Source organism: Callithrix jacchus, chromosome X (assembly GCF_049354715.1).
Source record: "Callithrix jacchus isolate 240 chromosome X, calJac240_pri, whole genome shotgun sequence".
In the NCBI taxonomy this organism is placed as follows: Eukaryota; Metazoa; Chordata; class Mammalia; order Primates; family Cebidae; genus Callithrix; species Callithrix jacchus.
The window spans coordinates 82,112,049-82,132,302 of NC_133524.1; the positions used below are offsets into that span (position 1 = coordinate 82,112,049).

Sequence of the window (20,254 nt, forward strand, 5' to 3'; positions counted from 1 at the left end):
AACAGATTTGATCAAAAAGAAAAAAGAATCAATGAAGTCAAAGGCACTTGAAGTTATGCAATCAAAGGTTCAAAAACAAACAAAAAAATAATAAAAAGAGGTCAGTAAGCTTAAAAGGTAGTCTAGGCCATAAAGACCACAACCCTTAGGTATGCTTTAGTGCAAAAGTAGGCCAAGACACAACAGACCTTTGGTGGGGTGGGGAGGAAGGCACATGACATACTGAGACAAAAGTTGGGGCAGCTAACAGAGTGCTGGCATCACTCCTTTCCAAATCCTAGGCTGTACAGCTCATGGCTCCAAAAGAGGCCCCTTCCTTTCACTTAAGGAGGGAAAAAGATAGAGTTGGGAGGACTTCATCTTGTATTTTGGATACTAGCTCAGCCACAGCAGGATAGAGCAGTAGTCAGCATCATGAGCCCCCTGTTCTAGGCCTTAGCTTCCAGGCAACATTCCTAGACACAACATGGGCCAGAAAAGAATCTGTTGTCTTGAAGAAAAGAACACAGTCCTGGCAGCATTCGTTATCTGCTAAATTAAGATCACTTGGACCCTTAATAACAAGCAATGACACCTGGGTACCATGTCAAGGGTCTTGGGTAAGTCTTAGAGACCTGCTGGCTTGAGGTACCAGCATGGCCACAGGCAGGTTGAGCACCAAGCAGGTGCTCAGGGTCAATGATTCCAGAACCAGATACTTAGGCAGTATTTCTGGACCTTTCCTAGGCCAGAGAAGAGCCCACTGCCCTAAAGTGTGAATCCCAGGCCAGGCAGCATTCACCACAATCTGACCTAAGAGTCCCTGGGCCTTGAGGATCATTGGTGGTAGTCTGGTAGTATTCCTTGTGGTATGGGGTGGCAGTGGCTATGGGCTGGGGATTCTTTGTCTTTGGAAAGAAAATGGAAGAGTGGGAAGAACTGCATCTTGGTGTCTGAGTGCCAGCTCAGCTGCAGTAGAAGGAAACACCAGAATACTTGTAAGATATTTAACCCTAGTCCCTGATGCCCAGATGGCACCTTGGGACCTGGGAAACCTGGCTGCTCTAAAGGGAAAGACACTGGACTGACTGGCATTGCCACTGGCTGATTGTAGAACCCTGGGGCCTTTAGATAAATGGCAGTGCCAGGAAGTGGTTACAGTAGGCCTTGGATGAGACCCAGTGCTGTGGTGGCTTTAGGTTGAACTCAGCACAGTATACTGGTGGTGGCCACAGTGGTACTGATGTTACTCCACCCTCAGGTTTAGGTGGGTCAGAACAGAAAGAAAGACTTGGTTTGCTTAGGAGAAAGTAAGGCAAGAGAACGAAACTCTTCCTGGTGATCCAGAGGATTCTTCCAGACCTTGCCCATGACTTAAAGGCAGTATCTATACCAGCCTGCAAGAACCACGGTGTTAAAGGGCTTCAGGTGCCATCTAAAGAAGATGCAGCTTAGATTACAACACCCAAGTCCTTTCAAATATCTGTAAAGTCTTCCCAAAAGGACAGCTACAAATAAGCCCAGAGAGTAAAGACTATAATAAATTTCTAACTCATCAATTCCAAGACACTGAAAAATATCTTTCAACACCACCCAGGTAAACATAATCTTAACAAATAAATTAAATAATGTACCAGGGACCAATCCTAGAGAAACAGAGATATGTTTCTGTCTAAAAGTTATATAAGTTATTAAAAGTTATATGTTTTAAAAGTTATTATAAGTAATAATAACATGTTATTACTTATGTTAAGTAAATACAAGGAAATTCAAGATAACACAGAAGGAACTCAGAATTCTTCAGAAATATTTATAAAAAAATTGAAATGATAAAAAAGAATCAAGCAAAAATTATTGAGCTGAAAAATGCAATCAGTTCACTGAAGAATGCATCAGAGTCCTTTAATAGCAGAATAAATAATTAGTGAATATGAAGACAGGCTATTTGAAAATATGCAATCAGAGGAGTCAAGGTAAAAAGAAAATAAAAACAATAAAGCACATGTATGGGGTTAAAAATAGTCTCAAAAGGGTAAATCTAAGAAATACTTATCTTAAAGAGAAGGTAGACAAAGAGATAGGAGTGGAAAGTTTATTCAATGGGATAAGAACAAAGAACAAACCTAGAGAAAGATATCAATATCCAAGTACAGGAAAATTATAGAACACCAAGGACATTTAACCCAAATGACACTACCTCAAAGCATCTAAGAATCAAATTCCCAAATATCAATGATAAAGGAAGGATCCTAAGAGCAGCAAAGAGAAAAGAAACAAATAACATACAACGAAGCTCTAATACATCTGTCAGCAGACTTTTCTGAGGAAACCTTATAAGCCAGGAGAGAATGGCATGAACTGGCATAAAATACCTATAGTGCTAAAGGAAAAAAGCAAAAAAAACAAAACAAAACAAAAAACCTTTTTACCTTGTATCTGTAGAGATACAGAATAGTAGTATCTCTAGTGAAAATGTCCTTCAAACATGAGAAATAAAGACTTTCTCAAACAAAAGCTGAAGGATTTAATCAACATCAGACATGTCCTAGAAGAATTGCTGAAGAGAGAGAATATTTAAATCAAAATAAAAGGCATATTGATGAAGAGTTAGTAATCATCTGAAGGTACGTAACTCCTTGGCAATTGTAAGCACACACACAAAAAAACACAGAATAATGCTGTAACTGTCATGTGTAAATTACTCTTTTATTAAGTATAAAGAATAATTAATGAACCAATCAAAAATAATGACAGCTTTTCAAGACATATTCAGTATGAGAAGATATAAATAAAAAGAAAAAGTTAATAAGTTAGGGGATGAAGGTAAACTGTAGAGCATTTATAGTTTCCTTTTTGCTTATTTCTCATTTGTTTGTGCAAGCAAAGTTAAGTTGTTATCAGGTTAAAATAACAAGTTGTAAAATAGTATTTGAATGCCTCATGGTAACTCAAACAAAAAAACATACACTGGATACACAAAAAATAGAAGGAAAGGAACCACACTGTATTACCAGACAAAATTACCTTCAGTAGAGGAACACATGAAAAAAAGAAAGAAAGAAGAGAAAACTGTAAAATAACCAGAAAACAGTAACAGAGCAGACAGAGTGAGTCCTTGTTTATCAATAATAGCATTGAATGTAAATTGACTAAACCCTTCAATCAAAAGATATAGACTAACTGAATGCATGAAAAAAAGACCCATTGATCTGTTGCTTACAAGAAACAGCCTTCACTTATAAAGACACATAGGATGAAAATAAAGGGATGGAACAAGCTATTCCATGCCAATGGAAATGAAAAAAGAGCAAGAGTCACTATACTTATATCAGACAAAATAGATATCAAGACAAAAACTATAAAAATATGCAAACAAAAGGAATTTTGGAAACTATACAAATACATGGAAATTAAACAATATGCTCCTGAGTGACATGTTAGTCAATGAAGAAATTGAGAATGAAAGTGAAAAATTCTTTGTGACAAATGAGAAAGGAAGCACAACATACACAAACCTATGGGATACAGCAAAAGCAATAAGAGGAAAATTTATAAGTGCCTACATCAAGAAAAGAAAAAATCTTCAAACAAGCTACAAATGCATCTTAAAGAACTAAACAAGCAGAAGACACCAAATGCAAAATTAGTATAAGAAAGGAAATAATAAGGATCTAAATAGAGATTAATTAAATTAAAATGAAGAAAACAAGTTGAAAAGGAAGAGCAAATGAAAGCCAAAATTAGTAGAAAAAAATAAATGGTAAAGATCAGTAAAGATCAAATTTCTTTTGAAATTAAAAAAGCAATACAGAAGACCAATAAAATAAAAGTTGTTTTTTTGAAAAGTTAAACAAAATTGACAAACCTTTAGCCAAGCTAATAAAGAACAAAAAAGAAGATACAAATAAATAAAATCAGAACTAGAAAATGAGACTATACAACTGATACTGTGGAAACTTAAAGGATCATCAGTGGCTACTATGAGCAACTATATGCCAAATTAATTGGAAAATATAGAAGAAATGATCAAATTCCTAAAACCTATAATCTACCAAGATTAAACCAGGAAGATATTAAAACCAAAACAGACCAATAACATGTAATGAGATCAAAGTCATAATAAAAAGCCTCTCAGTTAAAAAAAAAATAGCTCTAGACTCAGTGGCTTTAATGCTGAATTCTAACAAACACTTAAAGAAGAACTATTATCAATCCTCCTTAAACTATTCCAAGAAATAGAAAAAGGAAATACTTCCAAACTCATTGTATTAGGGTTTGGAAGTATTTCAAACTGAAACTAGACAGAAACATCAAGAAAAAAAAAGAAAGAAAGGAAGAAAAAGAGAAAACTACAGGCCAATATATCCACTGAATACTGATGTAAAAAAATTCTCAGCAAAATACTAGTAAACCAAATTCAATAATATAGTAAAAAGATAATTCATCATGACCAAGTGAGATTTTTCTCTAAGATGCAAGGGTGTTTCAACATACAAAGTCAAACAAAGTTATATACCATATCAACAGAATGAAGTATAAAACCTTTATGATATCTTCAGTTGACTTGCTGAAAAGCATTTCATATAATTTAACATCCCTTCAGGATAAAACTCTTTAAAAAACTAGGGGTAGCAGGAACATAGGAACATATCTCAACATAATAAATGCCATATACAACAGACCCACAGATAGTATCATACAGAATGAGGAAAAACTGAAAGGTTTCCTCTAAAATCTTGAATATGACAGGGATATCTAATGTCACTATTGTTATTCAACATAGCCATGTAAGTCCTAGCTAGAGCAATCAGACAACAGAAAGATATAAAGGACATCCAAATTGCATTGGAAGAAGACAAATTATCCTTGTGTGCAGATGATATGATCTTATATTTGGAATCATGTAAAGACTCCAATCATGTAAAGAAATTGTTAAAAGGAATAAATAAATTCAATAAAGTTACAGGATACAAAATCAACATACAAAAATCAGTAGCATTTCTAAATGCCAACAGTAAACAATCTGAAAAAGAAACAAAAGTGATCCAATTGATAATGGCCACAAATAAACTTAAATACCTAGGAGTTAATCAAAGAACTGAAAGATCTTTATAATAATGAAAACTATAAAACACTGATGGAAGACAATGAAGAAGACTCCAAAAAAATGGAAAAAAATACTCCATGTTTATGGACAGAATCACTATTGTTAATATGTACATACTCCCCAAAGCAATCTAAAGATTCAATGAGATCCCATTCAAAATACCAATGACATTCTTCACATAAATTTGTTTAAAATTCTAAAATTTACTTGGAACTACAGAAGACCCAAACAGCCAAATTAATCCTAAGCAAAAAGATTAAAACTGGAGGAATCACATAACCTGACTTCAAATTATACTACAGTGCTTTAGTAACTAAAAGAGCATGGTATGGCAGAAGAAGAAACACATAGATGAATGAAATAGAATAGAGAATCAGAGCCAAATCCACACATCTACATTGAACTCATTTTTGACAAAGGTTCCAATAATATACACAAGGAAAAAGACAATCTCTTCAATACATGATGCTGGGAAAACTAGATATGCATATGTAGAAGAATGAAACTAGACCCCTATCACTCGCCATAGACAAAATACAAATCAAGGATTGAATACTTCAGTTTAAGATGGCAAATTATGAAACTACTACAAAAATTTTTGGAAAAATATTCGGGAAATTTGTCTGGGCAAAAATTTCTGGAACAATACCACACAAAGACAGGAAACTAAAACAAAAATGGACAAATGGAATCACATCAAGTTAAAAAGCTTCTGCACAGCAAAGGTTACAATCAGCACAGTGAAGAGACCATTCACAGAATGGGAGAAAATATTTGCAAACTACTTATCTGGCAAGGTATTAAAAACCAAAATATACAAGGAGCTCAAACAATTCTATAGGAAAAAAAATCTAATAATCTGAACAAAAATAATGGCAAAAGATTTGAATGGACATTTCTCAAAAGAAGACATAAAAATGACAGAAGCATATGAAAATGTGCTCAACATTACTAATCATCAGAGAAATAAAAATCAAAATTACAATGAGACATCATCTCACCACAGTTAAAATGGCTTATATCAAATGTCAGTCAATAACAATTGCTGATGAAAATGTGGAGAACAGGGAATCCTGTACACTGTTGGTAGAAATGTTAATTAATACAACCACTATGGAGAACGATTTGGAGGTATTCACACTTTCATTATTAAGTATAATTTTAAGTACATGGTTTTCATACATACATTATACTAAGTTGATAAAGATCCATTTTTTGCAATGGAAAGGACATTTTTATAAAACTATTAGTTATAGATTTAAATGGACAAATAATTGTATATTTTTGTGGGGTGCATAGCTATGTTTTGATATATTTAATGTATAATGATAAGATCACTGTTATTAACATATCTATCATCTCATTTATCACTTATTTGTTTTGGGAACATTTAGTATCCTTCTTTTAGCTATTTGAAACTAATAACTAATTGTTAACCATAGTCATCCTAGAGTGGTATAGAACACTAGAGCTTAGTCCTATTTAGCTCTAATTTTGTCTCCTTTAACAAATCATTCCATTCTCTTTACCATTTCCAGCCTCTATCTTCTGTTCTACTTTGGCTTATGTGAGATTACTTTGTGTAGCTTTCAAATATGAGTGAGAACATGCGGTGTTTAACTTTCTGTTCCTGACTTATTTCACTTAAAATAATGTCTTATAGTTCCATCAATATTGATATGAATGACGGAAGTTTATTCTTAAGGCTGAATAGCATTCCATTGTGTATGTATACCACATTTTGTTTATCCATTTATCTATTGTTGTACACCTAGGTTGATTTTGTATCTTGGCTACTGTGAATAAGCGCTACAATTAACATAGTCTTAAAGATGTCTTTTCTATGTAATGATTTATTTTCCTTTGAATAAATACCCAGTAGTTGAATCACTGGATTATATAGTTTTACTTATCTTTCTTTGAGAAAACTCCATGGTGTTCTCCATAGTGGTCGTACTAGTTTAAATTCCAAGCAAGTTTATAAGAGAGCTCTTTTTTCTTCATCCTCACCACCATTTTTAATGCTGTGATTTTTTTTTTTTTGGTCTCTTTGATAATTGCCATCCTAATGAAGTAAGGAGATAATACATTGTGGGTTTGATTCGTATTTCTTCATGATTAGTAATGTTGAATTTTTTTTATATACTTATTAACAGTTTCTTTCTTTTTCCTTCTTTCTTCTCTTTTTTCTTTTTTCAATTTAACTTTATGTTTTAAGTTTTATTTTAGGTTAAGAGTACATGTGCACATTTGCTGTTTAGGTAAGTTGCATGTCTCAGGGGTTTAGAATACAAATTATTTTGTAATTCAGGCAATAAGCATAGTATATGATAGGCAGACTTTTTTATCCTCACCCTCCTCCCACCTTCACTCTCATGTAGGTACTACTGTCTGTTATCCCTTCTTTTTGCCCATATGTACTTGATGTTTAGTATTCACTTATAAGTGAAGCCATGTGGTATTTTGTTTTCTGTTCCTGTGTTAGTTCACTTAGGAGAATGTCCTCCAGCTCCATTTATATTGCCTAATTTTTATGGCCATGTAACATCTGATGGTGTATATGTACCACATTTTCTTTATTTAGTCAGCCATTGATGGGCATTTATGGTTGATTCCATGTCTCTGCTATTGTGAATAGTGCTGTGATGAACATACACATGCATGAGTCTTAATAGTAGAATGATGTACATTCCTTTGGGTTTATACTAAATAATGAGATTGCTGTGTCAAATGGTAATTCTGTTTTAAGTTCATTTAGAAATCACCCAAGTGCTTTCCACAATGGCTGCACTAATAGACATTCCCACTAGCAGTGTATAAGTGTTCCCTTTTCTAAACAACCTCTTCAGCATCTGTAACATTTTGATTTTAAATAATAGATATTCTGAGTGGTATGAGATATCTTGTGATTTTGATTTGCATTTCTCTAATGATTATGAGCATTTTCTTATGCATGTATATATTCTTTTGGAAAGTGACCGTTCATGTCTTTTGCCAATTTATAATGGGGTTATTGTTTATAAACTTGTTTAAGTTCCTTATAGTTTCCTTAAGTTCCTTATAGTTTCTTGACATTTAGATCTATTGGATGCATAATTTGCAAATGTTTTCTCCCATGCTGTAGGTTGTCTACTGATTCTATTAGTAGTTCCTTTTGCTGTGCAGAAGCTCTTTAGTTTAATTTGGTCCCATTTGTTAATTTTTGGTTTTGTTACTATTGCTTTGGGCATTTTCTTCATGAAGTCTTTGCTCAGTCTTATGTACAGAATGATATTTCCTATCTTCAGGGTTTTTATAGTCACAAGTTTTGTATGTAAGTCTTTAATCCATCTTGAGTTGATTTTTTTTTATATTGTGTAAGGAAGGGTTCCAGTTTCAATCTTTTACATGTGGCTAGCTAGGCAGTTATTCCAGCATCATTTTTTGAATATGAAATCCTTTTCACATTGCTTGTTTTTGCCAACTTTGTCGAAGATCAGATGATTCTAAGTATGCAGTATTATTTCTGGTCTCTCTATTCTGTACCATTGGTCTATGTGTGTTTTTGTACAAGTACCATGCTAGTTTGCTTACTATAGCCTTCTACTATACTTTGAAGTTGAGTAATGTGATGCCTCTAGCTTAGTTCTTTTTGCTTAGGATTGCATTGGCTATCTGGGATCATTTTTGCTTCCATGTAAATTTTTAAATAGATTTTTCTAATTCTGTAGGTTTGATCAGAATAGCATTGAATCTGTGGATTGCTTTGGGCAGATGGCAATTTTAACAATATTGATTCATCCTATCCATGAACATGGAATTTTTTCCATTTATTTGTGTCACCTCTGATTTCCTACAGCTGTGTTTAGTAAATCTCATTGGAGAGATATTTCACCCCTCTGGTTAGCTGTATTCTTAGGTATTTCATTCTTTTTGTGGCTAATATGAATGGGATTGAGTTCCTGACTTGGCTCTCAACTTGGATGTTGTTTCTATATAAAAATGACATTGATTTTTTGTACACTGCTTTTGTATCCTGTATTCTGCTTACATTATTTCTCAGATCAAGGAGACTATGGGGGCAGAGACTATTGGGCAGAGACTATGAGATTCTTTAAGTATAGAACCATATCATCTGAAAACAGAGATAGTTTGATTTTATCTCTTCCTACTTGGATGGTTTTTTTTTTTCTCTTGCCTGATTTCTCTGGCCAGGACTTCCAGCAATATGTTGAATAAGAGTGGTGGGAGGGGGCATTCATGTGTTGCTCTTTTGCTCAATCAGTATGATGCTGGCATATCTGCTGGCCATTTTTTTGTCTTCTTTGAGAAATGTCTTTTCAGATTATTTCTTTCTTTAAAAAAGTTTGATTTTTTTTCTGTTGAGATTTCATAGTTTTTAAAAACATTCTAGGTATTAGTTTGCTGTTGGACAAGCAGTTTGCACATATATTTTTTCCCATTTTTTAGGTCGCCCTTTAACTCTGTTGTTTTCTTTGCTGTGCAGAAACGTTTTTGTTTGATATAATCAAATTTGTTTATTTTTGCTTTTGTTGCCTGTGCCTTTGAGGTCTTACTGATAAAGGGTTTTCCTAGACCTGCTCTTTGTTCTACTTGTTGGGAAAATGTCCTGAAGCATTCTACCTATGTTTCCTTCTAGTAGTTTTGTAGTTTGAGGTCTCTCATTTTTAGATATTTGATCCATTTGTACTTAATTTTTATTTTTTGAGTAAGAGGGAGTCTAGTTTCATTTTTCTGCTTGTGGATATCCAGTTTTTACATCAGCATTTATTGAAGGGTTTCTTTTTCCCAAGGAGTGTTCTTGGCACCTTTGTCAAAAATCATATGGCTGTAAGTATGTGAATTAATTTCTTTGTTCTCCATTCTATTTTCTATATGTTCATTTTTATATCAAAACCATGCTGTTTTAGTGACTACAGCTTTGTAGTATATTTTCAAGTTTGGTAGTGTGATGCCTCCTGCATTGTTCTTGTTACTAAGTATGGCTTTGGCTACTCTTGCTCTCCTTTTATTCCATATAAATTTTAGGATTATTTTTCTATATCCATAAAACATTTCATTGGTATTTTGATAAAGACTTTGTTGAATCTCTAGATTCCTGTGGACAGTATAGTCATTTTAATGATATTAATTTTTCCAGTCCATGAGCTTGGAACGTGTTCTGTTTATTTGTGTACTCTTCAATGTCTTTCATCAGTGTTTTGTATTTTTTTTAAATAAAGGTCTTTCAACTTCATGGTTAAATTTATTTCAAGGTATTTTATTTTTTTCAGTTATTGTAAATAGCATTGTCTTCTTGATTTAATTCTCATCCTGTTTATTGTTTCTGTATAAAAATGCCACTGAATTTGTATGTTGATTTTGTATCCTGAAACTTTACTGACTTTGCTTATCAGTTTTAAGACTTTTGTGTTTGAGTCTTTAGGTTTTTCTATGTATGAGATCATATTGTCTGCCAATAAAGAATACTTTTAATTGGTCCTTTCTAATTTTTTTAATCTTATCTAATCACTGTGGTCAAGACATTCAGTACTATGCTGAATAGAAGTGATAATAGTGGGAATTCTTGTTTGTGCCAATTCTTAGAAGAAAGGCTTTCACCTTTTTTCCATTCAATATTATTTAGGGTATAGTTTTTTTATATATGGCCTTTATTGTGTTGAAGTATTTTCTTCTATATTTATTTTATCAAGAATTTAAGTAAAGAATGGATGTTTAATTCTGTCAAATGCTCTTTTCTGCATCTATTGAGATAATAATTTTTTTTCATTCTATTTATGTGAGGTATCATGTTTATTGATTGTCTATGTTAAACTGTTCTTGCTTTCCTGGGATACATCTCATTTGATCATGGCACATTTTTGAAATATTATTGGATTAATTTTGCTAGTTTTTTGTTGAGGATTTTTGTATCTATGTTCTTCAGTGATATTGGCCTGTTGTTTTCTATTTTGGCTGTATCATTGTATGCTTTTGCTACCAAGATTATGCTGGCCTCATAGAATGTGATAGGAAGAGTTCTCTCCACTTCAATGTTTTGGTATAGTTTGAGAATGATTGGTAATAATACTTCTTCAAATGTGTGGTAGAATTCAGTGATGAAGCTGTTCAGTCCTGGATTTTATATGTTGGAAAACTTTTGTTGTTGACTGAATTTTGTTATTTGTTATTTGTCTCTTCATATTTGCTATATCTTCCTGGTTCAATGTTAGTAAGTCATATGTATCCAGGAATTTATTCATTTCTTTAAGGTTTCCTAATTTTTTTGGCATATTGCTGTTCATAGCAGATTTAATAATCCTTTTTATTTTTGTGGTATCCAGTATGACATCTCCTTTGGCATTTCTGATTTTATTTCCTTGGGTCTTCTCTATTTCTTTCTTAGTCTAGTTAATGGTTTGTCAATTTTGCTTATCTTTTCAGAAAACTAACTTTTTATTTAGTTGATATTTTATATATTTTTTAGTTTCCATTTCATTTAGTTCTCTGATATTTATTATTTCTTTCCTTCTACTAATTTTGGATTTGGCTTATTCTTTTCTAAAAATTATTCTTTATTTTCTACTTACTTAAGAAAAATGCACTTTTAACTTACTTATTGAAATTTTTTCTAGTTTTTGATGTAGGCATTTATTGCTATTACCTTGGCTTTAATACTGCTTTTGCTATGACCCATAGGTTTTGGCATGTTGTGTTTTTATTTTCACTTGTTTCAAGAAATTTTAAAATTTTATTCCTATTTTCTCCTTTCACCCATTAGTCATTCAGGAGTATGTTGTTTATTTTCTGTGTATTTGTATAGCTTCAAATATTCCTCTATTATTGATGTCAAGTGTTATTCTATTGTGGTCAGATAAGATATTTGATATGATTTTAACTTTTAAAAATGTGCTGAGGTCTGTCTTGTGTCCTAACATACAATCCTGGTGAATGCACCAGGATATGCTGATTAAAATAATATGTATTCTTCAGCTGTTGGATGAAAATGTTATGTAAATGTTTGCTAGGTTTTTTGTTTTTTGTTTGTTTGTTTGTTTTGTCTGTGGTGTGTTTAAATAACATTTTGTGGGATTTTTGTTGTTGTTGTTGTCAATTTTCCTTCTAGATGATCTTTCCAATGCTGAGGGTGAGGCACTGCAGTTCTCAACATTTATTGTATTAGAGTCTATCTATCCTTTTAGATCTGGTAATAATTGCTCTATGTGACTGCTTCATTATTGGATGCATATATATTTAACCCCACTATATGGTGCCTGCATACATTAACCTCACCTGTAGAGACATGCATAGAATAAAAATGAAGGGATGGAAAATGATATTCCTTGCAAACACAAACCAATAGCAAGCATGAGTAAACTATATATATATACACATACATACATACATACACAGTATATATATATATATATATATATATATATATATATGGTGTGTATATAGTATATATATGGTATATATATATATATATTGGGTAAAGCAGACTTCATATATATATATATATATTTGGTTAAACATACTTCATATATATATACATATGTGTGTGTGTATATATATATATATATATATATATATATATATATGATAAAACAGACCAGTAAAAAATGACAAAGGCAAATATTATATAGTTATAAAAGTAACAATTTAATTTAATGAGAAATTTTCAATTGTTTCCTGTCTACTTTGGTCACTACCTTAGAAGATTTTTTTAAGAGAGAGGACCTTGTTATGTTGCCCAGTCTGGACTTGAACTACTAGGCTCAAGCAATCCTCTCACCTCAGTCTCTCAAGTAGCTGGGACTACAGGGATATACAATCATGTGTCGCTTTTTAAAAAAAATTGCAGGCAGTCACCTAGTTATGTTTAGTATACAAATCCTGGTCTAGTCTTATTGGCTATGGTTCCAATAATAATTCAACTTTCATAACTTTTGTGGTGTTTTATTTTCATCTGTTTGATTTTCCTGGTTCCACTGGAGCTTCCAGTAATCCCTACTGGTGCCACCTAAGAGGACAGAAGAAGCTGATCTAGCCCAGACACATGTGAGGAGATACCCCCATTGGTGTCTCCCAACAAACTAGTGTCCTTTGGTGGAAAATGGATTCTCCATCCTTCAGGAATACACAGCATACTTTCTGGACTAGTTGCCTCTTGTGGCTTGGTCCTTCTTCCCGTTGCCAACGAGCCATTTGTATCTCTAGGTAGATAAAGTTAGTACCTGGCTTACAGGAGCCAAGAGACTAAGCTACTCTTTGCATCAATATCTTCCTTGATATTATGCTCTGGTCTCTCCAGATGAGGGAGAGAATGCCCTGGTCTAGCAGGAAAGGAAAGTAGTCCTCCTAGCTGTTTACTGTCAGGAAAACTTCCAGTTAATCTTCTTTGTCATTATTGCCAGGCTCACTTCATGTTGTTCTTGAGATTCCTGCTCCATCTGGTGGCAGGTGGAGGTTAGGGAATGAGCTTGCAGAAGCTTTCTTGTGTTGCTACGGTGGGGGACATGAGGTTCCTGACTTAGCCTTTTAATGTTAAGTGGGGGACCAAAACACCCTGTACTTTTTCTAATTCTTAGAATCCCTAACATGTCATTGTATTCTTTCATCCTTTCAGAATTCTCCTTTGGTGGCCTCATATTATTTTCAGGGTTTATATTTCTACTTTGCTGGAAATAAAATGAATAAAGGAATATAGACAATGTTGGCCAATACTGAAGTCCTAGCTTCATTTTTATTTATCCTATCCATTATAAAAGAACTTGGGTTATCTTTATTTTTATTTACTTATTTTTCTAATTTCAACTTTTATTATAGATTTAAGTGTACTTTGTGCATGGGTAAATTGTTGTATAATGCTGAGGTTTCAGGTCCCAATGATCCAACACCCAGATCATAAGCATAGTACCTAACAGGTGGTTCTTCAGAACACAGTCCCTCCTCCCCCATCTAGTGAGCCCTGTCTATTGTTCTTATCTTTATGATGACGTGTATTCAACGTTTAGTTCCCACTTAAATATGAGAACATGCACTATTTGGTTTTCTGTTCTTTCATTGGGTCATTTAAGAAAACAGCCTCCAGCTGCATCTATTTTGCTTCAAAGGACATGATTTTATTCATTTTTATGACTGTATAGTATCCAATGGTGTATATGTACCACATAGACTTCACCGTTGATGGGCATTTAGGTTGATTTTATGTCCTTGCTATTGTGAATAGCACTGTAATGAATATATGGCTGGATGTGCCTTTATAATACAGTAAATTATTTCCCTTTGGGAAATAATATCCAGTAGAGGCTGGGTCAAATAGTAATTCTATTTTAAGTTCTTTGAGAAATCTTCAAGCTGCTTTCCACAGTGGCTGAACTAGTTTGCATTTCCAGCAACAGTGCATTTGCTTTTCTCTATAGACTCAGGAGAATTAGTTTTTTTTTTCCTTTTTAATTATTGTTATTCTGACTGGTGTGAGATGGTATCTCATTGTGGTTTTGATTTGCATTTCTCTGATGACTAGTGATGTTAAATATTTTTTTCATATTTTTTGGCCTCTTGTATGTCTTCATTTGAAAAGTATCTGTTTATGTCTTTTGCCCATCTTTAATTAGACTGTGTTTTTACTTTGTTGATTTGTTTAAGTTCCTTGTAGATTCTGGATGTTAGACCTTTGTCAAATGCATATTTTACAAGTATTTTCTCCCATTCTGTAGGCCGTCTTTTTACTCTGTTGGTATTTTGTTTTTGTTGTTGTTGTTGTGTAGAAGCTCAAGTTTAATCACATCCCATTTATCTATTTTTGTTTTTGTGGTGATTGTTTTGGTGACTTAGCCATAAATTCTTTGCCAAAGCCAATGCTGAACAGGGTATTTCCTAGGTTTTCTTATAAAATTTTTATAGTTTTCAGTCTTACATTTACATATTTAATCTATCTTGGGTTAATTTTTGTATGAGAGGTAGGGATCCAGTATCATTCTATTGCACATGGCTAGCTAGATATTCCAGCACAATTTATTGAACAAGGAATCCTTTCCCCATTTATTATTTTTGTTGATTTTGTCAAAGATGAGATGGTTGTAGGTATGCAGCTTTAATTCCAGGTGCTTTATTCTATTGTATGGTCTATGTGTCTGTTTTAGTATCAGTAGCATCATGCTGTGTTGATTACTGTAGCTTTACAGTTTAGTTTGAAGTAAGGCAATGTGATATCTCTGGCTTTGCTCTTTTTGCTTAGGATTGCTTTGGATTATTTGTCTTTCTAAAAGTCTATTCATGTATCTTTTATGGTTAAAGCCTTTTAATGGTTTTCTATCTAGGCACCAGTCACATCAAAATCTCTTGGGACATTTGCCAAAATGCAAATTTATTGGTGTTACACAAACTGAATGAGATTCTTTGAGAAAGTAGAGTTTTACTGAAGTTCTATTATATTAACATTTTAAAAATTACAACACTTGCATCATAAATCTAGAGTACAAAATAAGATTGATAACCCTTAATTACTCATCATTTCAAAATACTGACTTGCACCAAAAGAAAATAGTAAATTATGCAATACTGATTGAGATATTTATATCAATTATAATTCACTTGTCTGATTAAATTAACTGGGTTGATTTGATGTAGAAAAATTATATTTTGTGAATTATTTTGGAGTCACTTTTAAAACTGAGAAAACTGCCCATGGATTATATGGTGTGCTAATTATTACCCTATAATTAAGATTATATTTTTAGTATATGTAAATATTATGATCTTGAAATATGTCCTTTGAGACAATGTAGTTCTGTCAAGGTTCAGTTTTGCCAGCTTTACAAATATGATGGCAATTTTCTCAATGGCATTCTTATTAACAGCACAAGGGGAAACCCATTTGCTGCTTTAAATGAAAGATTACTTACTGCTCTTTTTCTAGAACACCCTGTAATCCAAGGCACAGTAAGGTTTCCTGAAATCTGTGAAAACAACAAATGGAATCTCAGTAAGCTATTTATTGACAGTACTTGGAATGTTGATCAACACCAAAGATTTAACACACTATGTCAAGATAAATTTTCATTCAGAACATATTCCCCGCATATGAAACGTTGTTTCTTTAATGAACTCAACAGATTTAAGGGGTCTTTCTTGGTAAAAAAATATCTGAAAGTGGTGCAGACTTCTGGGAACTAAAAAAAAAAAAAAGTTCTGGTGCATTGTTGTAGGACCTGGAATTGTTGGGATGCTGTTGCAAGTTTTCAAATCTATAGATAATACAATTGAATAATAAAAATTCAATACTTTGTGAAGTGAAGCCGTTAAAAGAAGTATAGAATAAACTAGTCTTCCTTTATCCACTGATGATATACTCTGAGACACCCAGTGGATGTCTGAAACTGCAGAGGGTACAGAACTCTATTTATACTAATTTATTCCTATACCTACATGCTTATAATAAAGTTGGATTATAAATTATGTAAGAAATGAGCAATAATTAATAATAAAATAAAACAATTATGACAAAATACTGTAATAAATGTTATGTGAATATGGCCTTTCTTGAATTACCTTATTGTACTTCACTGCATGTTACTGAAATGATGGAAAACAAAACCATGGTTAAGGGAGGACTTCTGTAGTCACATTTTAAATAGGACTTCACCACAAAGTAAGAAGTGAATTCATAATGAATTATGTGTGCTATAAACTACCTAAACACATTGCTTGTATTTATTTTGTAAATTTAGCACTGACTAATGGATTTATTGCTACATGTGTTTTCTTAATACAAATCTTAGACCTGCAGTATAAATGACTAAAACAACGTTTCTCCAAATAGTGACCTCCAGAGAAGTCTATTCACTATGCCCTTCACTCCTTCTTGCAACCTGGTGAATTGTATATTTTAGTAAGCCCATTTATTTAATGAAATATTCTCTTTGCATAAATAAAGTATGATTGAAAAGGGGAGAAAAAGTAAACTTTTAATCATTACTATCTATACATCAAACCTCTCTAGATAAAAATGTGTTTGATAAAATCTGTTCTTTATGAGTTATGTCCCTGTGTCTAGTTTTGGTAGTGAAGCTTAGCAATGTTGCAATCTTGAGGAGATATTTCTTGCATATTATACAAGTATTTTATACTTGATCAAGTACTTTCTAATAATTTCCCAGAAATGGTGAAATATGTTGACCTTTACTGATGGGGCAGAGTATTGTTTGTGGTAGTTATGGATATATTCAATTTCAATACATTCTCAGCTACCTAAGTACTCACACCCAAAATTGAAATGTTTATACAAATTCAGTTCAACGGTGTGATAGTCACTTTTTAAGTATAAACCACAAAGACAAATGGCCAGTAACACCTTATTACCTCAGCATTACTACACAAGGAGACAGATGCTACTCTAGTGGGATTTTAGGGAGTGTTTACAAAGACAAATGTGGTCTGTTAGCTGTGGGTTGGTTAGCCTGGACTTAACCATGCTTTTTCATAGGACACACAAGAATTGGGGAGTACGTCTCACTTGCTCTCTCCTTCCCTCCTGAGAGACTGACAAGGCAAATCAGCTTCAGTAGGTCATGGAGGTAAGAACAAGGCATTCGATAAAATATTCAATGTTTTTCATAAATCATAATCAGTAATGGCCTAAATAGTATTATGCTTATTGACAAGGAGTGATGATCAATGTTAACTGTAAATTAATATTCCCAGTTATTCAAACTTCAGGTAAGCTGTTACTGTTTCTGGTCACCAGACCTGCCATTTTACTTTGAGTTACAAGTATTCCAAAATACTAGGAATTAGCTAAACATGATATAAATTCCTTTCAAGGAAAAATAAAAATATTTTTACTCAAGATAAAATACTATTACAATAAAATGGCAATTAACTGGAATATTAGGGGTTAATGAGAATGTGTGAATAATTGATTTTTTTAATGATTATATAAATGTATTCTTAAAGTTATTCAAAATGTATTTTTTCTTTTTATCCCACCAATACGTGCTAGAGTTTGAAAATTCATTGTTAGCCTCAGTGAGGGAAATAAATCTGCTTAAATAATTATACTACATAATCTAGAAAAAATATAGATACCCAAGTGTTTTGGGTTGTCTGTTCACATATTCTTATCCATTAGTAAAAATAATTCAAAATTGACCATACAGAATATCTAGAAAATTCTGTATGATAAGTCAAATTTTCTAGAAAATTCTGTATGATAAACCAAATGAATTACAAACAAAACAAAACATTAAACCAGTAACTGCTAAAAAGTTACATATGAAATAATAAAGATGATACAACAAACATGGAAATAGAATTTGTATAAACACTGACTATACATTTCATAAATTTTAAATGTGATTTCCTGTTTAAGTCAATGTGTAAGTAAGAAAATATAAAACTCCTATAAGCACCTAGTATGCAAATATTATAAATTCCATGTGATTTGGGAGAAGTTTCACTTTTTTGTTTCATAATTCTGTATCAGCAGTTACATGATACTCAAATATTATATTCAACTAACCTCTAATGTTTACTTCATTTATTTGTATTTTTTGAGATGGAGTCTCACTCTGTCGCCTAGGATCAAGTGCAATGGCATGATTTCGGCTCACTGCAACCTCCACCTCCCCGGTTCCAGCAATTCTCCTGCTTCAGCCTCCTGAGTAACTGGGATTATAGGTGTGCGCCACGACGCCCAGCTAATTTTTGTATTTTTGGTAGAGACAGGTTTTCACCATGTTGGTCAGGCTGGTCTCAAATTCCTGACCTCATGATCTGCCCACCTCAGCCTCCCAAAGTGCTGAGATTCAGATGTGAGCTGCCGAACCTGGCCTCTAATGTTTACTTCAAATCTATTGCTCAGTTCATTATATTTCTGGTATAACTCAGGAACAGCTGGGCAGAGTAACTGAATTTGTAGGCTTTTTTGAATAAATACCTTTCCACAAATTTGGGAAGTTTTATTTGGTGAAATATTGATGATATATTTCTCACTCACCAAAAGCTATGAAATGCAATACTCAAATTAGAAGAGTAATAAACATCTCATTTAAATGATATTTCAATTCCAAACTCACAACAGACTGGTTTGGAAAACTATGAAATAAATCTTCAAGGAGATAAGACTGATTTAACAAATATATTAGAACACACACATCCAAAAGAGTGCTGTACATTTCCAAGTAAAATATTTGGAGTGTTATAAACTCATTAAAATGATGCTGATATTATTCAAAGCATTTTGGGAACTTTATTTTTAGAATTGTCAGTTCATGTCTCACCCAGAAATTTTGTCTCATTACACTCCTTTTCTTTTAACTGAAAATATAACAGCCCAATAGAAAACCCATATTAGTCATTCAATGTGGCTTAGAATGAGTTCTAACTATTTTTAAAACCAAATGTTCCCTCAAATGAGAATAATTTGTCACTACTAAAGCATTTATAAAAGTTCCACCAGCTCCTAAAGCTATTGTGAAAGAGCTTCAAGAAACTTTTGACAAAATTGTACATTACTGACATAAGTATTATACAACTTTCCAGTCAGCTATTTTTTCTATATGAGGCACTGTTTTAGAAAGCTACAGGAAATAAAAGATCGGTAAAACATAATTTTCTGGAAAGCAAGAACCGTTGCTTGAGAGGAATAGATAAGATAGTTACATTAATGTCTTTGATACAAAGAAAACTATGCTAAATGCCACAAGGGAGGTACAATAAACGAAGTACAGCAGAAGCTTGAAATACAACAAAATTACATCTACTTAAGCATTGATATCTCAGGTGAACCTTAAAAGACGGTTAGGACTTTAATAGAAATAAAAGAGATCAGCATTTCAGGGAAAAAAATGGCATGATCACAGTGAGATTAAAAGATAGGATGTAATTGGGGAATGGTCATTTCAACTAGAAGTAGAAAGGGGAGTTAGGGTGATGGTGTGGAGATTATGCATGACAAGGTGCATTTATATCTAATTCTGTAGAAAATAGGGAGCCATTGAAAGCATTCAAGCAGAAGTATGGTGTGATCAGAACTATATTTTTATACAGTACAAATTTTAGGTGTCTATGAGTGTAATTAAAGAAGTACAGAAACTATTATAATAGTTTGGATGAGAAGTAATTCAGGTTTGAAACCAGGGTTGGGGAAGTGGGAATTAAGAAAAGAAATATTAAGCATACTAT

The 20,254-nt window shown here is 32.9% G+C and overlaps 1 protein-coding gene across 4 annotated transcripts in view; it reads right to left on the reverse strand.

Annotated features, from left to right (window-relative positions):
* The window catches only part of HDX (highly divergent homeobox), a 216,047-nt gene that overhangs the window by 124,372 nt on the left and 71,421 nt on the right, over positions 1 to 20,254 (reverse strand). For 2 of the 4 annotated variants that reach the window (XM_078363498.1, XM_002763046.6), the window contains one exon: positions 15,976 to 16,029. The exons of the other annotated variants lie outside the window; for them this stretch is intronic. In XM_078363498.1, coding sequence (XP_078219624.1) covers positions 15,976 to 16,029 — 54 coding nt within the window. The remainder of the gene's footprint in view (positions 1 to 15,975; positions 16,030 to 20,254) is intronic. 4 annotated transcript variants of the gene reach the window in all.